At 43.8% G+C, this 20,956-nt stretch overlaps 1 protein-coding gene across 1 annotated transcript in view; it reads right to left on the bottom strand.

Moving 5' to 3' along the window:
* Positions 1-20,646, bottom strand: part of XYLT1 (xylosyltransferase 1) — a 400,682-nt gene extending 380,036 nt beyond the window's left edge. Inside the window, exon 1 of the mRNA XM_075899380.1 lies at positions 20,094-20,646. Within this exon, the coding sequence (XP_075755495.1) occupies positions 20,094-20,333 (240 nt within the window). The 5' untranslated portion in view covers positions 20,334-20,646. The remainder of the gene's footprint in view (positions 1-20,093) is intronic.
* Positions 20,647-20,956: the final 310 nt, after the last annotated feature.

Genomic DNA, 20,956 nt, shown 5'->3' with positions numbered 1-20,956 from the left:
GCGGCAGGAGACGTCATTGGAGCAGGACGCTCAAAGGGAGCGCCGCCGCCTGAGTAGAAGGGGGAGCCGCCGGATGGAGGGCGGCCAGGTGGAGGCATCTCGGGCCCCGTCTCCGGACACTCGAGAGACCCTGCCGCCATGGCAACGCGACGAGGGAGGTAGGAAGCGACCCAGGGCAGGGTATCGGAACCCGGGGGGTTGGTGTGTTAAGGGGACCCTCTCCCCCACCAACCAGGACTGGGGGTAGCATCTCCCAGACCTTAGGGCCCTGGGTCGGGGCTCGGAGTGAGGGCGGGCCCGAGCCCCCCTACCCTCCCCCGCCGGCGCAGACGCCAGTGAGTCAACCCAATTGTGGACCAATCCTGCCGGACCTGGGGCAGGGCACCAGGGTGTAGGGAGCACCAAGGACGGAGACCTCGGGTGAGGGACAATGGAGGGGGTCTCCCCAGCGCCATGCCCCTCCACAGTACTAATCTAACGTACAAATTGAGAGGGGGTATTAGTGACCAGTCCTTTGAGACTTGGGGTAGCTTCAATATTTTGTAATCTTTGATGTATCACAACCATCTAATCACTAAGTGCAACTTGCCTTGGTGGAAGATAAATTAGGATGCCCAAGCAGGTTGTCTTAGACTCCATGGCCAGACAGCTATTGTCCATTAAGGGTTCACAGTTGATACTGAGTTGGTAAAATTTAAATACAGAACATGAAGTTTGTAGTCTTTGCCCAGTTTCTTGACAGTCTGCCCTGAAGTTGGGACTCATGGTTGTGAACCAATCCTGACAATGTGATTGATCCTAGGCACCCAAAAAATCACTAAACACTCTTGAAAACCTTGGCCCAGCTGTACAGCTCCTACTTACACAGGTGAATGCTTACTCCTATTAGCAGTTGACTTCATTAGGACTACTGGGAGAGTAAAGTCTCACCAATTTAAGGACTGCAAAACCATGTAGGCCCCTTTTACTATGAGAACCTCTGACCTTTTTTGGGAAGATCATGTGTGCTGCAATATAGCCTTACAGACTACAACTCCCATGATGCTATGAGAAAAAGGAAGGAAACTTTTTTATTCCAGGAATGATGAGTACAGAGAGAGCAAGTGGTGGGCTCCAGTTTGGAGAAAGAGACCAGGTTGCTAAGTATGTAGCTACTGGGGCTTTGATTAATCAGAATGCTTCCCAGGATGCTGCTGGTTTTCTCCGAAGGGGAAAGGCTCTTGCTGTGCCTGGAGCTGACTAAGAAGGGCCTGCAGGGAAGGAACTGTGAGTAATTGGGACTGGTATTTGGTAAAGTGCTTGCATGGGAAGGAGCATAGCAGAGAGATTGAATCAGAGTATGAAGAGAGGCAGAGAGACCTGCCCAGTGAACCAGGACCCAGAGCTGATGGCATTTAGTGGGGCCAGCTCCAGCTTTCAGAGGGGTTGTGCAGCTTGTGGCCTTGGCTGGACTGATACATACAACTTGTAGGTGCTACCTCCACTCCAGCTGCAGATCTGCAAGCGCGCCCTCACTATGGTCTAGAACTCTGAAATTCACAGGGGCGTATGCTCTGGGGTGGCTAAATGGTGGCAGTGTAAATGCCAGTTAAGTTTCATTTATTAATCAATTTTATTCAACTGCACACTGCAGATTTAATTAGGAAAAATAGTTTATTAAACCTTATTTCTTTACGCTAAGTAAAGGTGTGTTATAGAATCATAGAAGATTAGAATTGGAAGGGACCTCGAGAGGTCCAGTCCCCTGCCCTCATGGCAGGACCCAGTACCATTTAGACCATCCCTGATGGATGTCCATCTAACCTGCTCTTTAAATATCTCCAGAGATGGAGATTCCACAACTTCCCTAGGCAACTTATTCCAGTGTTTAACCACCCTGACAGTTAGGAACTTTTTCCTAATGTCCAACCTAAACCTCCCTTGCTGCAGTTAAAGCCCATTGCTTCTTGTCCTATCCTCAGAGGCCAAGGAAAACAATTTTTCTCTCTCCTCCTTGTGCTACCCTTTTAGATACCTAAAAACAGCTATCATGTCCTCTCTCAGACTTCAACCTTTCCAAAGTGCTCCACTTAGGAAGGAACAATCAGTTTCATACATACAGAATGGGAAGCGACTGTCTGGGAAGGAGTATGGCAGAAAGGGATCTAGGAATCATAGTGGACCACTAGTTGAATATGAGTCAGCAGTGGGATGCTGTTGCAAAGAAAGCAAACATGATTCTGGGATGCACTAACAGGTGTGTTGTGAGCAAGACACGAGAAGTCATTCCTCTGCTCTACTCTGCACTGGTTAGGCCTCAGCTGGAGTATTGTGTTCAGTTCTGGGCACCGCATTTCAAGAAAGATGCGGAGAAATTGGAGAGGGTCCAGAGAAGAGCAACAAGAATGATTAAAGGTCTAGAAAACATGACCTATGAGGGAAGGCTGAAGGAACTGGGTTTGTTTAGTTTAGAAAAGAGAAGATTGAGGGGGGACATGATAGCCATTTTCAGGTATCTAAAAGGAGGAGGGAGCAAACTTGTTCATCTTGGCCTCTGGGGATAGAACAAGAAGCAATGGGCATAAACTGCAGCAAGGGAGGTTTAGGTTGGACATTAGGAAGAAGTTCCTAACTGTCAGGGTGGTCAAACACTGGAATAAATTGCCCACGGAGGTTGTGGAATCTCCATCTCTGGAGATATTTAAGAGTAGATTAGATAAACGTCTATCAGGGATGGTCTAGACCAATGGTCCCCAACATGGTGCCCACGGGTGCCATGGCGACCGCCGGGGCATTTATGTGTGCCCGCCGAAACATCTGGCCTGGCCCCACCCCCGGCACGCAACACATGCATGGTGCCGGCCCCGGGCGCATGGGTGGCCCCTGCCCTGGGCGCGCAGCACATGCATGGTGCTGGGCCTGGGCTCAGGGCTTGTGGGCGGCCCCTACTCCCAGCACACAGCACATGCGCGGTGCCAGCCCTGAGCTCAGGGCGCGTCGGCGACCCGCACCCCCGGGCATGCGGTGCATGCGTGGCCACACCCCTGGAAGCGCGGCACGTGAGCGGCCCCACCCCGGGCGCCCAGCAGCCACGGAAGGTTGGGGACCACTTGTCTAGACAGTATTTGGTCCTGCTATGAGGGCAGGGAACTGGACTCGATGACCTCTCGAGGTCTCTTCCAGTGCTAGTATTCTACGATTCAATCTAAACAAGCCCAATTCTTTCAGTGTTCCTTCATAGGGCATGTTCTCTAGACCTTTAATCATTCTTGTTGCTCTTCTCTGGACCTTCTCCAATTTCTCCACATCTTTCTTGAAATGTAGTGCCCAGAACTGGACACAATACTCCAACTGAGGCCTAATCAGCGCAGAGTAGCGCAGAAGAAGGACTTCTCGTGTCTTGCTCACAACACTCCTGTTAATGCTTTCCAAATGTTTGCTTTTTTTGACACAGTGACACACTGCTGACTCATATTTAGCTTGTTATTCACTATGACCCCTAGATTCCTTTCTGCAGTATTCCATCTAATAAACCATCTTGTTAGTCTTTAAAGTGCTACATAGTCCTGTATTTTGCTTCCTAGACAGTCGCTTTACATTCTGTATGTATTAAGACTGATTATTCCTTCCTCAGTGAAGCACTTTACTTTTGTCCTTATGAAACTTCATAGTATTTATCTCAGACCATTTTTCCAATTTATCCAGATCATTTTGAATTATGACCCTATCCTCTAAAGCATCGGATCCCTACTTACAAACGGGGTGAGGCAACCCCACACTAGCTGCTTCCCCCCAGCAGACCAGGGAGACGCAAAGCTAGCGCCCCCCCCCCCCCCCCCCCCCGCAGCAGACCAGGGAGACGCAGAGCGGCTTTTCTCAGCAGACACCTCAGCTTGAGAATAAAGGACTGAGGGAAGTGAGGTGTGGGAGAATAAAACTGAGCTCTGGAGAAATGTTTGGCTAGAGTTTCCCCTACAATATGTACCAGTTCCGACTTACATACAAATTCAACTTAAGAACAAACCTACAGTCCCTATCTTGTACGTAACCCGGGGACTGCCTGTATTCTAGGATGAATTTCATCAGGCCCTGTTGACTTGTAGACATCTAACTTTTGTAAATGATTTTTAACTTATTTCTTATTTTATCTTCTATATCTACCACCTTCCACTTGCATTCACTATGTCAGGCATTCCTTCATCATCAGACTTCTTCTCTAATTTAAGTACATTAAATATATATTATTTATAATTGGTATTTTTTACTTGGATCCATGCTACAAATCATTAGAAAAGGCTTATTTCTGGAGGCTTCCAAGGCATGCCAAAGAATGCATGCAGGTGGAGGCCCCATCCAATTTTTAATTCCTTTAGACATAAGGGACTGCAGCAGAGAGGTAGATAGAGGGTTCACACCTATCCAACCTCACCAGTGTGATACTCAGGATCTCTTTTAATAAGAGCATCAGGTGCCCATGCACACAGGTGAGTGGTGCCTGCTCCCAGGGAGTAAAGGGGGAGGGAACATGCTTCATCTTAGTAAAGACTCCAAACATTCATCCATGATGCTTTACTCAAAGGGAATTTTAAAAAACCCACAGTATTGTATAAGTGGTTGCAATGAATGGGGTTGCCAACTTGGTCAGACCAGACACCATTTGTGGCAATCATCACCGTAACTAGGTATTTTTGTGTCTGGGGCAAAATATTGATTACGCAACTCCTCTCCTTAGGTGAGCATGCTCTTTACTTTTGTGGCTTATTGTTTTTGCTTATTGCGTCTTTGTGCCCCTGATTATGCTGCACCTGTGGCGAGAGCCCCACTTGCCCCACCCTTTGTTACAGCCCTGGTGGCAATGGTGCCCAGTCCGACCAAGCTGGCAACCCAGCAATGGACTTTAAATGCACTGGGCCAAATTCTGTTGTCTCTCAGGTCTCTGAGTTTGCAGATGCATGAAGCATGACAACAGCTTCAGAATTTTTTTTTTTTTATAAACCAGGAAGTATACTTTCAAACCATGCAACTACCAGCCAATAACAAAGCACCCTACAAATGACAGCAATGTAAAATCTGTTGTGCCTCATTATTGATTGCATCAAGTTCATAAGCAATAATGAAAGGAAAGAAAATAAAACGGCACAAGTGCATTTATCATTCACTCTACAAAAGAGAAACACTGGTACATGAAAGATAATTAATATTTACTATCTGACAGAAAATCAAAACATTTAGCTTTTCAATTATATTAATCCATCTTGCAACTAACTTGTTTGGTAATTATGTTACCAATATATTGGCCCAATTCATCTCTAAGAGTCAATGTCACAACTCCCATTGACTTAAAACCAGAGCAGTATTGGGTTCCATGACTAGCAAGTAAACCTAATAGCAGCAAATTAAAAGAATCATTCAACAACAGGGAGGAAAATAAACATAATTACATTAAATAAACCCAAAACTTGAAACAAACACTTGTTAGAAAGCTAAATAGGTAATACCTTACAAGCCAAATTTTCAATGGGATTGTGTGTCAAGTTTTTGGTGAGGATGGAGTTTAACTTAAAGCCTGTTTGAAATATGGAAAAGGAAGATGACTAGCTCCTTAAGGCTAAACTGAACAGGGAATACAGCTACTCAGTTAATTCCAATCTCCACAAATCCCAACAAACCCTTTTCTTTCCTGCACACTCTAGAAATAGACCAAACCAGAAGATATCGAAGATATGTCTCATTATGACGCATTATGAAATTATAGTGACAGTTCAAAAAGCACCCAAATTCTCTATCACTGGTGGAGATCTAATCTCCACATATTTCAGTACACAATCCTTTAAAGGACCTACCATTAAGACCCAAATTCTACTCTTTGTTAGACTAATGTAAAGCAATTTATGAATGAGTTGAAGCCACTAATCCCAGATTTACACCAGTGTAAATGAGGAAAAAAGAGTCTTTTTAAAAATACAAAATGAAATATCCTATTGACAGCCCTCTTGCAGCATGAATTTTTTCCATCCAATAGTGATGGCACCAAAAAGGGCAAATAAATAATCAGATATTAATGATTTAGATTTTCAATGACAAAAGTAACTAGGAGTGCTACTGAGTGGACAGGTCATTTTAGCCTGAAGAGCCCAAGCCAGCTCTTGGATATAAACATGTGAATAACCAGGGCTTGACAAATGGTGGTGAAACCTACTCGCCAGCCCCGCACTGCGCATGCGCTCACCGCCAGTGGGGCGACCGGCTGAAATATACTCACCACGGGCGAGTAGATTCAGTGGTTTGTCGAGCCCTGTGAATAACCTACACACAGCTGTAGGATTGACTTTTTAAATCACTGTGCCAACGGTGCTTAGAACCTGGAATAGGTGCTTTTTACTTGTCTTACCCAGTTCCACAAGGGCTCTGCCACAGAGGTACTGCTTGCTCAAAGTGCCCAACAAGCAAATGAAATCTTACCCCATCTCTCTGCCAATTATCCCTCAAAAATAGCGATCGTTGAGGCACATTTAATAGTATTTAATGAGATATGTATCTGGAGAACTCTCCAGTAAGAATAGCATAAAAGTCAAACACCAAAAGGGTCAGATTTACTCAGGTGTTAACATTTACACTCACAGAGCTCATACAATTGTACTGTTGTCCTGGAATTAATACTCTTCCCAAGCAAGAAAATCTTGCTCTGCAACTCAGGGCCCTAGCTCTACCCCTTGCTCTGTATTTGGGTGGCTTGCTGGTGAGATGAAGGACTACGGGAGGGAAGCAACTTCAGACTCCAATTCCACCCTCCTGAATCTCAGACTACAGTGGCATCCTTACATTAGAGTAGCCAGACATAATGAGCAGTACCTTCTGTCTTGCCTCTGCTGGGCTAAACTGCTGCAGGTCTAGATCAGGAAAATTAATTTCAAAAAGGTACAGTAGTACCATTTCTATTAGTAGGGAGAGAGAAGAGGAGGTATAATCAAAAAATAAGGTTTTTATAGAATGGTCGTATTTTAAATCCTTTTTATTTAATAAATGAATAGGCCATTAATCAAGTTAATTTTAAATGGAGCCCAACAGCACATTGTAACAAAGTTTGCATACAGCTAGTTTGCATACAGCTGGTGCCACAGAACCTATACTGCTACCTACTAACAGAGAGTTCTTTTAGTTCAACCATTACAAGAGCCTGGGATTTAGAGGGGAAGCCCTGAATTCTATCATCACTGCTTGCAGTATGCTAACAACAAAGAACCTGGGAACTGTGGGGTCATCACCATATTTAACTGCTGCAGTACTGTAAAATACTGGATCTGATTTTGATCACATTGCTGTAAAGAAAAAGTCCAGTTTGGAGCAGTAGATCCTTTGATATTTGGAGGAATCTCAAGTTTCTTCCAATGGGAGAATAACACAGCTTTTTATTCCACAAGCTGCAACGGCAGCACACTGTCAAAATATGTGGGGGCCAAACAAATGAGACTCCCAAGACAAGTACATGTGAAATAAAAAAGGCAATGCAAAGGCTCTATTTTGAGAGAATATACAGAAGGACTTTTTCTCCAGTACAGTTAGCAGCTCAGTCTGAGAGCATACTACAGTTATAATTATCACCATAATTATTATTTTAATAAGAACTAGTGACTTATCAAAATATTACAGTCAAGATTTGTACTTCTCTTCTGTGAGACTGCCAAAAAGGTAACGAATTCTTCAGTGCATATGTACAATTGCTCTTACAGTATGTGCTGATAGCATCTCAAAGATTCTATTTATGCAACCACGCTACTGAACTCAATTAAGTGAATGCCAAACTCAAGATGCCACAGCACTGTTAAGTATTATTATTCTCCTGGTGCCCCCACTAGCAGCTTTGTTGACTCCATTTACATTTCTTCTGCTTGTTTTATACTTTAGGCCACATTTTCAAATTTGGATGCCTAAAAGCTCACACCTGGATCCATATTTATTTATTTAAATGTCTGTTTCAGGCATCTAAATAGAGATTTAAATGTGAAGTCAATATTCAGGCATTTCACTCAATGTAATTAGGTACCTAAATATGGATGTAAGCCCACAGCTTTAAATAGTAGCATTTCAAAATTTGAACCTTTCTATGTAAAAATTATTTGCTACTTTTAATCTAACACTGAGTATTTTTGCCATTGGGTATACATTACTTTGATGACAGGGTTTTTTTGCAAACAAATGTCCAACATTAGGATATCTCCAGTGGTAAGCAGTTATGGTAGGGAGGCTCATCTTAAAGGTCTGCAATTGAGTTGCTGTGATTCATCTACTTACTGCTCCAGAGAGACTACAACATTCAACATCCCATGGGACTACAAGAGGACTAGAGATCCTGGGAATATCTTGGGTTTCTTCCAAGCATAAAATAGTAAGAATCTCAGAGAAATTTAGGAACCACAAAATTTGAAATACGTTAGGCAAGATAAAACCAATAATGAGGCATGTACCAAAAACATTTATCTAACTAAAACCACACAAACTAAAAAAGTTCATCTGAAGGATGCTGCCAAGCAAAGGCTGCAGTTTGAAGTTTGACTACCCATGAACCACAGCCACAATCTTGGTTAAACTAGAACTAGACAGTGTCACCCTGCTCCTTAGAAGTTACTTTTATAAATAAAAGCTCCATTCACTAACCTCTCCACTAATACAACAGAATACAGAAACGGCTGTAATGTGAAAATAGAACACACTGAGGGAAGCATTCAAGATTTGCCCTCAGCGACAACCACACACTATTTTTCTGGCTAGCCACTTTATAGAAACAACACTCATTTATTCTAAAGTTTAATTCCAGTACCAAAAAAGCCAATTTACACATACCATAAATAGTTTGTCCCTCAGAGGAATACACTAATCTTCTCTAAAAATAAAGTCACATCAGTGTCCTATAGTGACTCTTTCAGTTCTTGACACAAAAGGATGAAAGGAACAGGGTTACACAATGTGCAATCATAGCAGCATTATGTGGTTCAGGGATGTAACAACTGCCAAGAGAGGTTAACTGGTTAAACAATTAGTTTATCCGGTTAACCAACAGCAGCGGGGGTGGCTCTGGCCCAGCCCTACCATGCCACAAGCAGAATGCCTGCTCCAGTCCCAGCTCATTACAAGCGAGGGGGATGCTTCAGCCCCACTATGGCCGCAGGAGAAGGGGGCTGCTCTGGCTCCATAATCTGGGGGCTGCTCTAGACCTGCTGCCAATTATGGGGAGAGAGGGACTCTGGTCAGCCAATAAGCATGCCAGTAAGATGTATGCTTACCATTTAACCTTTAACATCCCTAATGTGTTTCTCAGTTTTTGTGGCTAATGAGTAAGACGGGCTACTTCTTTCACTCACAAATTAAGGGCACAGATCAGCAAGGAGTGAAGTTTTGGAACAGGCTTCCAAGTGGAGTAGAGGGAGCAAAAACACTAACTTTTTTTAGGACGGAGCTTGCAAAGTTTCTAGTGGCAGTGGTATGATGGGCCACACATCATTGTAGGCTACCTCATCCGTGATGGCTGTTAGGAAACATTTGCAACAGCCAGAGATTGGGCACTAGATGGGGAGAGATCTAAGTTACTACAGAGACCTCTTTCTCATACATCTTGCTGGTAGTCTTGCCCACATCCTCATGGTCTAACTAATAACCCCCATGGGGATCATGAAGGATTCTTCCAGGACAGACTAAGGTATTTGCTTTCTTCTGCAGTATGGGATAGAGGTCACTTGGTTTGATTTACATTAAATGGTGGATTCTCTGTAACTTGAAGTCTTTAAATCAATATTTGAGACCTTCAGTGATTCAGCCAAAGGTTATGGGCTTATTAGAAGTAGGGATGTGAAAGGTTAACTGGTGGGGGGCTGGAGCATTGTTTTGCAGATGGAGAAACTGAGGCAAAGAAAGTAAAAGTTAAAATTTTCAAATGTGACCACTCTTTCTGTGTGGCCCACCTGAGACACTTTGGGCCTGAACACTCAGAATTCCAACAACTAAACCATGGGTACCACAAATACTCAGCTCCATTTGAAAAAAAAAAAAAAAACGACACAAAGTGTCTAAAGCTAGGCACCCAAAATTAGGGTCCTCTTTTCAAAATGAGGCTGTACATGCCTTGCTGAAAATGATACAAACATTTACTAATAGAGACGAGAATAGAAGCCAGTGCTCTGTCTCCTCACCCCATTCTCTAAAACTTTGTTTCATGACAGCGGTCTGAGGTACAGTGTCAAAGCTTAAGCAGGGACGTAAGAATCTAAATGCCTGAAAATGGAAAACGGGCATTTTTGAAAATTTTAGCCATTATAAAATATTCTCTGTTTCATCAAAAAATAGATTGGTTGTTATTTGGCGTTCACCGTATTTTAATGAGGTTTAGAACTCAAGGATTTCTAATACAGGTTATTTTCCAGCAGGAAAAGAAATAGGGACACAAAGCAGGGCGCGCCTAGAACCAGTGAATTCATCTACATTGGTTAAGCATGAAATACTAACTAATGTGCCTTTTAAATAAGAAGTATGTTAGCAAAACTGGTTATATGTTTACAAAAAACACAGAATTTTTCAGCAGTTACATGTTTACACGCATTGGGACAGGCAACTTTCAAGCCAGCTCTCTGCGTGTGCCAGATCCTGCAGAGCCATCTGCTTCCCCTCCTCATGTGCTGCTGCCTCTGCCGCTGCCTCTGTGTCAGAGGCAGCGGGAGTGGGGGAGAGAAGGCGGGAGCTGATACACACGGGTAGCTGGCTCTCTGTATATGCCAGCTCTCGTGGAGCTGCCTGCCTCGCTCCCTCTCCCCCCCACCTTGCTGCCTTCCACAGAGGCAGCAGAGCAGGGGGGCAGGCAGGAGCTGGACCTTGCGAGGAGCCAGCTTGAAAGCCGACTGCCTGCACCTATCAGCTCCTATCCTCTTCTCCCCCCCCCCCCCCCCCACTGCTGCCTCTCATACAGAGGCAGTTTTGTGGGAGCTGGCATACACAGAGAGATGGCTTAAAATCCAGCGCCTCACGGCCCCCCCTCTCCCCCCGCACTGATACAGAGACAGCAAGGAGGTATGCATGCAGCCATTAGGATTAACCAGTGAGCCCAGGCTTAACAGTTAATTATCTGAATGACTACACAATAACATCTCTACTAAATAACCTTTCATGGGTGTCACATTTCCACCTCATACCAGCAGTCTGTACTGTGATAAGACTAAGCAAGACAACCAATGAGAAAAATTGGAGAAAAATATACGTATAGACTTGATCCTCCCATGATTCAAATCATGGCAAAATTCTCTGAAATCTATTGTGTGCAAGATCAAGCTCTAACTAAACAAATCAGAAGGAATTCTGATTCAAATTCATCCTCAAGATGATGATACCTGCAAGTTATACTTTGTTCTTGCTTTTATCTAATCTTATCTAGCAGTTCCTGTTTCATTATCTAGCGCTATTAAGATAGATCTGAAAACTCCGTTTTGTATACTGCACTTTCAAAACAGAAAGGAAAAAAACATTTTGGAAAATATTTTTCAATCTAGCTCAAATAAATGAGAGGTAATGAGGTTATTTTATACTCTGCTATAAAGTAGCCATTTGCAATACTTGATGGAAAATAAATGGGATTTGTATATGTCTCTTTTACAACACTCAGAGGTAAAACAAGAACATGAAAAGGCTTTTATTAGAAAGGAAACATCTGCAAAGACCTCTCATACAATAAAAAAGTCAAAATAATCAATAGCTGAAAAAGACTTGCCATTCCCCAATTAATAAAATTCATTTCATGTAAAACTTTCCCAGATCCCAACAGACAAAATACTTAATGAGATAACTGCTAGATGAGTCCATCAATCTAATCTGGCTCTAATACTGTTCTTAAATAATGCACACATTAGTTCCCCGTTATTGAAAAGATGTGTTTATTTCATTAACGTATGCCTTCCTAAGTGTTAAGGCCTTTTAAAATTATTCAGTTGTCTGGGTCTAAACGTATTGTTTTCCTCCTTTCTCATTATAAAATGATTAGTTGTCTCCACTGCCCTTTTGAATTGTTATTAAAGTTGTACTTTGGTGCTATGATCCCTGTGATAACTAGTGAAGCTGTGGTTAATGGCCAAGACAGTATTTCGATTATGGATCCATTCTTTAGGAATTTCTAATTTTGCCATGTCAGGGGGCAACAGGGGAGCTGGACCACTAAAAGAGACTGGGCTGAATGCTCTTGTTCCAGTCTAGGGGACACCTGTATCCATCAATTCAGAGGGTAAGGCGGCATCTGGGAAGTGATCAGAAGCCAGAGAGTGAGTTCAGAGGGGGCAGAGCAGACTGGTTCAGCCAGAAAGAATGGTTGGTGTCCTCCAATCACCCAGGACTGATGGCAGGAAGGCGCACCAGAGAAAATGTCTGCTGGCTTTGAGATGGAATTAAGAGCCAGAGAACTGAAGGAGAGCAACTGAGGGGCTTAGATCTGGACCCAGAAGAACTAGGAGATGACCCCAGAAGAGAAGCTGAGAGAGTTCTCTCTAGGAAGAGTAGGCTTGTGCCCAAGAAGGAAGACGTGGGGTGGCTGTCCTGGTGGAGGGAAAAGGACTACTGATGAAGAGTCCAGATCTGGTGGAAGATATTGGGATGGTAAGACCTGAGGCCATGACATAAATGTAGGGGACTGGAACAGATGATCTCTCAAGGTCCTTTCCAATCCTATGGTTCTATGAGTTTATGGTTAAATTGGTCTTACTGTGAACTGAAGAGGGAAACTGAGGCAAGAAACCATTTACAGGGCTGTCCATCAGGCTACAATTTAACAAAAAAAATGAGCAGCTTGTATTCAAGCTCATTTAAGCCATTTAGAGCTAGAGAAGTCAGGGTAAAAAACATTGCTTTGATAGTTTTTCCTTTTATCCCCCACCTGTATCAAAAGACACATTTCAGAACTGGAATTCACAGGGCCGTATTATCCCTACATAGACAAAGCACACTTAGAATATCTCTATGCTGCATCTAGGAGAGAGCCTCCCAACACCTGGGCTAGTGGGACTCATACTAGTGTGCAAAAATAATCATATTTAGTTATTATTATGTCAAAGTTTCAGTCTAACTCTACAGCATGTTATAAGTGTATGGTGGTTCCATCAGCTGCTTCTCTCCTCCTAGTGATAGATTAAGATCAAGAATTCCCAGCAGTACTATTAGACCCATTAACTACCTTTGAACCACTGTTATGGACATGCCTGGAGTGGGCTGAAATCCCACTATTTTTATTGACTGTTTTTTTCTGTGCTGTGAGTTCTCATGTGGAGTGGAATGGGGTTCCATCTTGTCCTCCATTGATTTCAATGTGTACATGATTCCACTACAGGGCTACTGCACAGAGAGGACAGCACTGTCTTCACCAGTTTTCTCTCTCTCTCCTTTCAGATGGTGCAGCTAAGCAGTTACTCCAGTACCTAAGGGCAAATCTTCACTACAGGCTGGATCGACAGGCCAAAGTTTGATCCAATGGGTGTTCATTTATCACATCTAGCATAGTTTAGATGTGATGAATCACCTGCCAATCGCTCTCCCATCGACTCTGGTACTCCAACTCAACAAGTATTGTTGGGGGAGCAGTGCTAATTGACACACTGCAATGAAGACACCACAGTAAACAGATATTAAATATGTCAACTTCAGCTACATTATCCACAGAGCTGCATAACTTAGATCAATTTCCCACAGTAGTGTAGACCAGCTGTAAGTTGGGACATGCATGATATTGAGTTGCCTGAGGCACAATTCGGATTACAGAAACCCAAAGAGCTGCAGGGGGAGGGGGAATCACGGGATCCAGAAAATACGGTGCAGATAAATATCTGTCTCTTAACTCATGTTTGAAACTTTGTACTGTGGTAAATTCCCAATTATTGTTGTCTGATCATCTTTCAGCAGCATCTTGATACCCATCTCCTGCCCAGACAAAAATGGGAAGGGAATCTTCTCTCTCAGATAAGGACCTTGCTGCTTTTGCATTCTACTCGGGGAGGGGGGGACCTTAAACCCATTCAGAAACTAAAGTTGGTGCAGCAACCCACTTGTTAAGCAGAGTCTCTCCCCCTTAATCACATCACACCAGTGCTTGACAGTTATCTATACTAGTTGCCTGTTGGTTTCTGTGTGCCATGTAAGGTGTCTGTAATAAGAGAGGCCTAAAGGTGATTAGCAAAGGTACTCAAAACAACACCCCACACCTCCCCAAACAGTTGTATATATGGGAGAAGGCTGCTGCCAGCAGGGTCATCGTATACAACTTCTTAAATATGGAAATACAGCACTTCAGACTAAAGAGTTAATAAATGGTTTGATCCCACACTAATCCACCACCAGGCAACAGTTACATCTCACTTGCGCTGACATATTAACAAAGTGCCAGCATTTTACTATCTTATAGATAATAATGAAAGCTGAATGGGGCTACATGATACATGACTTAAAGTTATGCAGCCCACATCAGTTGCTTTCCATAACTGGTTCAAGAGAAGGGCCTACAGCTGGGTAATTATGAGTGCATCCAATGCAATACATGTCACTGCAATACTGAGTGTGAGCTAAAATAATAGCAGAAGTTTTGCGGTTTCATTCACCACTACAAATGTGAATTTTAAAATATTTTTAAGAATAAACATTACACTTACTCCATTCTTACAAAAATCTGTTGGGCTACGTCTAGACTGGCCCCTTCTTCGGAAGAGGCATGCTAATTTCTAACTTTGGAATAGGGAAATCTGCGGGGGATTTAAATATCCCCCGCGGGATTTAAATAAACATGGCCGCCGCTTTTTTTCCAGCTTGGGGAAAAGCCGGAAAAGAGCGTCCAGACTGGCGCGATCCTCCGGAATAAAGCCCTTTTCCGGAGGATCTCTTATTCCTACTTGCAAGGAAAAGGGCTTTATTCCGGAGGATTGCGCCAGTCTGGACGCTCTTTTCCGGCTTTTCCCCAAGCCGGAAAAAAAGCGGCGGCCATGTTTATTTAAATCCCGCGGGGGATATTTAAATCCCCCGCAGATTTCCCTATTCCAAAGTTAGAAATTAGCATGCCTCTTCCGAAGAAGGGGCCAGTCTAGACGTAGCCTTGCAGTGCTTTTCAAAGATAATGGCTTTATATTAAATCAACCCTTTCTCTAGACAGTAGCACAATTATTGTTTTATCAATTAGGGGTGGGGGGTTTTTGGCTGAATGCATAAAACTTCTGCAAATAGCACTGAATGGGTGTAAAAAAAAGATATATTGTTACAAATACTCACTGAAGTCAATGTTTCTGATAGAATTCACATTTCTTTAAAGACACATCTAATACAGTTTAATTAAACATGAACCACAGCAGGAAATTGACTTATAAGTAATGAAAACTATATCTGTAACTGGACAGGAGATCTAGTACAGGAATATTTTTACTTGCAGAATAGCTCAATTAAAAATTATTTCTTTATGCCAAGTTGGCAGTTTGCATTTAAATATACCCAGGTGTGGTAATATTTTATAATAATGTCATTTTTTCATTTTACAAGTGAAATTGCATATTACACATATCTTATGGCATTTAGAATAAATCTAAACATACTTTAAATGCTTGGTTCAAAAATTCTTTCTTTTACTACAGAAGTATATTATCAAAACCTCACACTATTTACCTCTTAGTGTTTGATTCAGTGCAATAAAATAAATGCTGTTCTTTAATACTGGTATACATTTCTGCACACTGATCAGGAGCAAAAAAAAGAGAGAAAATTAAAAAAGATTTTAAACATATGTGGCAATGTTTGAATAGAGCTTTTAGAAGTGACACCTTCGGGAAAAGTCCAAAATATTTTGTGTGAATATTAGCAAATAAACTGGTTGCAGCCCACATGATCAAATATTAGTTAAATGGTTCATAGACAACAGGTCTAGTGTACCAGAGGTCCTTGCTCAAAAAAAAAAAAAAAAAAAGGAAAAAAAAAGGTCTAAAGATATTTTTAATATGATTATGGATTCTCCTGGAGAGGGAAACAGTGATCAATGTATCCACTATTTCACACAGATGGAGACATTCAGTGGTTCCCTTTGGGCACACCAATGAGTATTTTAATACTAGCTCCCAGTGAATACTAAAAATAGTCTAAAACAAACTACATCCTGTGCTCTTGTGATTAAACTGAAAAAAAGAGAGAGGACACATAGTACTTTGAATAAGTACTTTGTGTGAAAATCTTCTTAAAATGGTTACGCCCTAAGTTGTTTGCGTATAATGGAGCTACTATACTCAGGTCAGCCAACTTTGAAAATATCCTATAACAATTTGATGAATGCAAACAGTGGGAAATTCAGGCTGAAAAGGAAAACCTAAACCAGCTCAGAACAGGCAGCATGTAAATGTGTTTTAACATTAAAAAATACAGCACCAGAAATTATAGGCCTGAGTTTTCTCCCATACAGATATTATACTTGTTTAACTCCATTGACCTTAACTGAACTAGTCCCCATATACAGTGTGGATCATAATCAGACCCTATGTTGCTTAAAATTTTCCTGCTCTTGTTTCATAACTGACATAAGCAAATGTGCAGCTCTCTACATACAAACATAAAGACAGTCATGTGTCTGTCACTGGGATGCACAATGTATCGCGGTAAAGAATAAACAGTTGTACGTCAATAATCTGTGAATTTAGCCTATCAAAGTCAATGGGGCTGACAGAATAGTTAGTTTGACTTCTTCCATAAATTTGCAAAAGACCCAATTTATGGTTCATCACACAAGTTTCAGTCATCAAATAGATAGGTGTGCGTACTCGTGATGACGTAAGTGTAAAGATGATCATGACTCTGAGGGCTACAGTTTAAGCAAAGCTATAAGCTTGTGGAATCATCCTTAGGAAGTGTTGCCAAATCATTTATTGACACACAACATATTTCTATTGTTTATACAACATTGCTGTTTGTTTCAGAACACATTTAAAATACAATGGCATGGCTCACTGTGACACACATTGGTTACTCAGGGTTTATCTATGCTACACTTAAAGTGCACAGCAGCATCCCTGTCTCTATAATATGAATACCTCCTACATAAACAGAAGGTGTTTTTCCATGATGCAGTTAATCCACCTCTCCAAGAGGTTGTAAGTAGGTTGAATGAATACTTTTTCTATCCACCTAGCTAAATCTACATTAAATCAATCTGAATACTGTGCTCAGGATACAAAATTTTTCACAGCCTTCCAATGTAGTTAGGTCAATCTAACTTTTAAGCATGGAACAGGCTGTATGTAGCAAGTGCAGGAATAAGAAGTTCATAGAACATGTTTACACAGCATGTTATCTAAACCTTGAATTCACAAGGAGCTAGATCACTTAGTCCTTAGGTCCTTTAATGTAAGCAAACCTATAAATCAATGACTGCTAATCACCAGCATAAAATACTTTAAATATGCATATCCACAAATGATGTAAGAAGCACTGAACTATCTGTTTGACTGTTGTGAGCGTCACACAGCCAATATTTCAGGGGACTTTGTACAATATCAGCATTTTGAGTGACAACACTTCATTTTTATCTTCTTCACTTTTAGTAGCAAAGCTGTACGGGCAGCTCCAAATGCTGTGTTTTCAAGAAAACCCTGTGAGCTTTTTTTGCAGGTTTCACAGCCTTATTCTTTCAGATTCCAGTACATGATGATCTTATGGCCCCTTGCAGTTCACAGCTCATAACAGGCATTTTCTGCACAGGTCCTCAGGATCAGCCTGCCCCCTTCTGGTTCGCCTACCTTCGTTGTAGTAGGGGCAGATGGATGTAAACTTGTTTCAGGTTGACTCCAGAGCCTGAAAGATGTCATAGCTGTCACTTTACTTTAATAAATAGATCCTGATGTGACAACTAAATATAAGACGGGAGGAAGGGGGGAAACAAGCTTGAGAAAAACAGGTCTGAAAAGAGATACATAAATGGAAAAAGATAGCAGACTAGAAGAAAGATGGTAATGTTCGACATGTAAAATTTCAGGACATGAGTCATTAAAGTGAGAAGACTGTAAAATAAAGCAAGAGAAAAGCTAATTTTAGTAAGTAGGAATTTCAGATTCATTTATTTGGAAGCTGGAAAAAAACCTCAAAACACACATTACTACAGTGTATGCAATCTTCCAGAGGACTGTTCCTGAATCTTAGCAACAGAACATTAATCTATTCTTATTACAGGGGATGATTTCATAAAACATACTTGTGGTTGGGACACCCTCAGTAATCTATGAAGACAAGGCAAGCCTTAGCTCTTGCTTTGTCTCTTAGGATGTAAATAGAGAGACAGATATGAAGAAAATGTGCATGTCTGAAAAGGGACAAGGCAAGACTTCCCTAAATCAGATTTACCCTGAAGTCTATGAAAGCAAAGCTCATAAACAAAGGAAGCTTCTCCTGAACTACAGAAAACTAAATATTATTTATACACAGTGAAATACATCTTGGGCTTCATATTAATTTATTTTGAAACCTATACCATTACTTACTTGTTTGTTATTCAGATGTCCCTTTTTATTTCTAATTACTCAGGCAATTTAAATAAACATTTGAGAGTATGCAAAAAAGAAGTTGAATTCTTAGTGGGCTAATAAATTATTGCATTAAATATTGTCCCTGGTTACCTGCTGTACTAGATACAGTTGTGCAATCTAGAATAATATTTGTGTGTTTTTCAGATGCAAAAAAACATAGTAAAGGCCATGAGAATGTATCAGAGAGATAACTACACCCTACTGAAGTTTGGAAGATTCAGAAAGTGATATATTTTGAAATATAATTAAGTCTCAAAAGAGGACACTTCTAATAATAGAGGATCCTATTAAAGCATTTTCCTTTGTTGCTGTTTTATAATAGGTCCCCTGCTGTTTGTTCACTTTCTTTTGGGAGAATTCTTATGATCATGGTCAGTCCCTAAGAGGAGAATGACACACAATAACTACAACACTTTCTTCCAAAGGATAGGGAAGCTGCACTCTATAGCGAAGGACTCTTAGAGTGAAGAGCAAGACCAGAGTGAATATCTGAAATGAAGAAAAGCAAGCGGGGGGGCAGGGGGGTGCTAAATGTCACAGTCTCCTTTTCAGAGAGGAGTGACACGATGGGAAAGTGAAGTCTAGTAGGTCTCCCTCTCCTGCTTCCAGCAGCCAGAGGAGCAGAAAACACCACCACTGCAGCGCTGTCTGCTCCTTTGTCACTTTCACACCACAGGAAACGTGAGTGACAAGTCTATGAGTACAAGCCATTCCCACAGCAGCGCCCAGCCAGAGCGCAAGAACCCTCACGAGCATGAAACGATCAACAAGCACAACACCGTTTCCAGGACTGAAATCCTTAGAAAGCAGATTTTCAGGCATTCAGGTTGTAAATGGGGGGCGATGATTAAAACACATAAGACAATATAAGGTGTAAATAATATGCCCCTTCACGGGCCGTTGTGAACACTGTCTAATGCCAAGGACATTGATTTTCTGTGCCCAGACCATGCCATCTCCAACACGGATACTCTCAAAGGTTAGAGGGGAGCTTTACCACCCAGAATGGAAATTACAACAAATCGGTCCCGTTCCAACTTCGCAAGATTCTCCTGCTGCCCTTCCCCCACCCAAACAACTGAGGAGCAGCAGCCTCTTGCAAAGTTTTCAGAGGCTCCAAGCCGGAGCTTTTCAGTCAATTACCTGCCCGTGCCTTCCAAGTGCACTTACAGCGCATGCACTGAGCACGAAAACCATCCTGCGCCCATCCGCAGAACTTCTTGTCTTTCCCGGCTGCTCTTTAAAAGCCACCGGCAGATCCTCGTTCTCACTCTTGCCCCTACCCCCCTCCGGATCCAAAGAGCCCCGGGATCCTGGAAATTCATCCCTCTGCCTCCCCCCAACCCCAGACCCGGGTAAGGCTGCTGGCCGCAGACACAAGAAGCTGCCCGCGTGCCTCTTGCAAGGGGCCAACCCGACCCTGGTCAGGAGAGTCGATTCATTTCAACGCCGCCGAGCTGGCCAAGTGCAGAGAGACCGGGGCACGCTGCAGCCTTCGGGTGCCCCCCAGGCCAGGGCTGGGGCGGGCTGCGAAGGGGGGGAGGCGGCAGCACCTACCAGCGCCTTGCTGTGGAATGCAGCAGGTCCTCTGCGGTGCTGATGCGCCCGGTGGTCGCTGCTCTCGCCGCCGCCCCGGTCCCGTTTCTCGCGGCCGCCGCCGGCCCGCTGCTCCTCGCCCGAGTCCAGGCTGCTGAAATTCCACACCACCAGCGTCTGCAGCAGCAGCACGGTGAGCGCCGCGATGAGCGCCGAGTGCGAGCGCCGGGCCAGCCTGCGAGCGCACGGAGCCGCCACCATCTTCGCCGCGGCTGCCGAGCCCCTGAAAGCCGCCGCATCCGCCGCGGCGCGGAGTTTTCAGACGGGCAGAGCCAGACGTCAGCAGCGAGTGGGGAGGGAGGGGGGGCAGGCGTCGCGGGGGAGGTGGGCTGGCGAGGGCGAGGGAACTGGGGAGGCCGGGCGATGTGGCAGCCCCCGGCCCGCAGCAGCCGAGGGGGCTGGGGCGTGGAGGGGGCGGGGAACCGGAGGAGGAGCAGGGGCTGCTTGCAGCCAAGCGCCGGGCACTGGGCAGCTCCATGCCCGGGGGATGCTCTGCGCCCCCCGCCCACTCCTACGGGCCCGCCCTCCCGCCGCCCGCAGGGCACCAGCCCCTCCGCCAGCGGGCAGCGCCGAGCCCGGCGGGGCGGCAGCCCGCGTGGCGAGCCGTGACTGCCATCTGCCGAGGGAAGGCTGCTGCGGCGCTGCCGCGGGGCGGGGACGGGCCCTCAGGAGCCAGGCTGGGCGGGAGGTCGGGGCAGGAGATCCCGGCGTTAGGGGGAGGGCGGCTCTGGCGGCAGAGGCTTGTTTTTGAGGGGGCAGCTGAAGGGCAGACCCGCCGGGAGGGAGCCAGCGGGGAAGGAGGGGTGAAGGCAGCGCAGTCCCCA

Source organism: Pelodiscus sinensis, chromosome 16 (genome assembly GCF_049634645.1).
Source record: "Pelodiscus sinensis isolate JC-2024 chromosome 16, ASM4963464v1, whole genome shotgun sequence".
Lineage (NCBI taxonomy): Eukaryota > Metazoa > Chordata > Testudines > Trionychidae > Pelodiscus > Pelodiscus sinensis.
The sequence above is the reverse complement of the archived record's forward strand: the minus strand, read 5'-3'. Positions and strand labels throughout refer to the sequence as shown.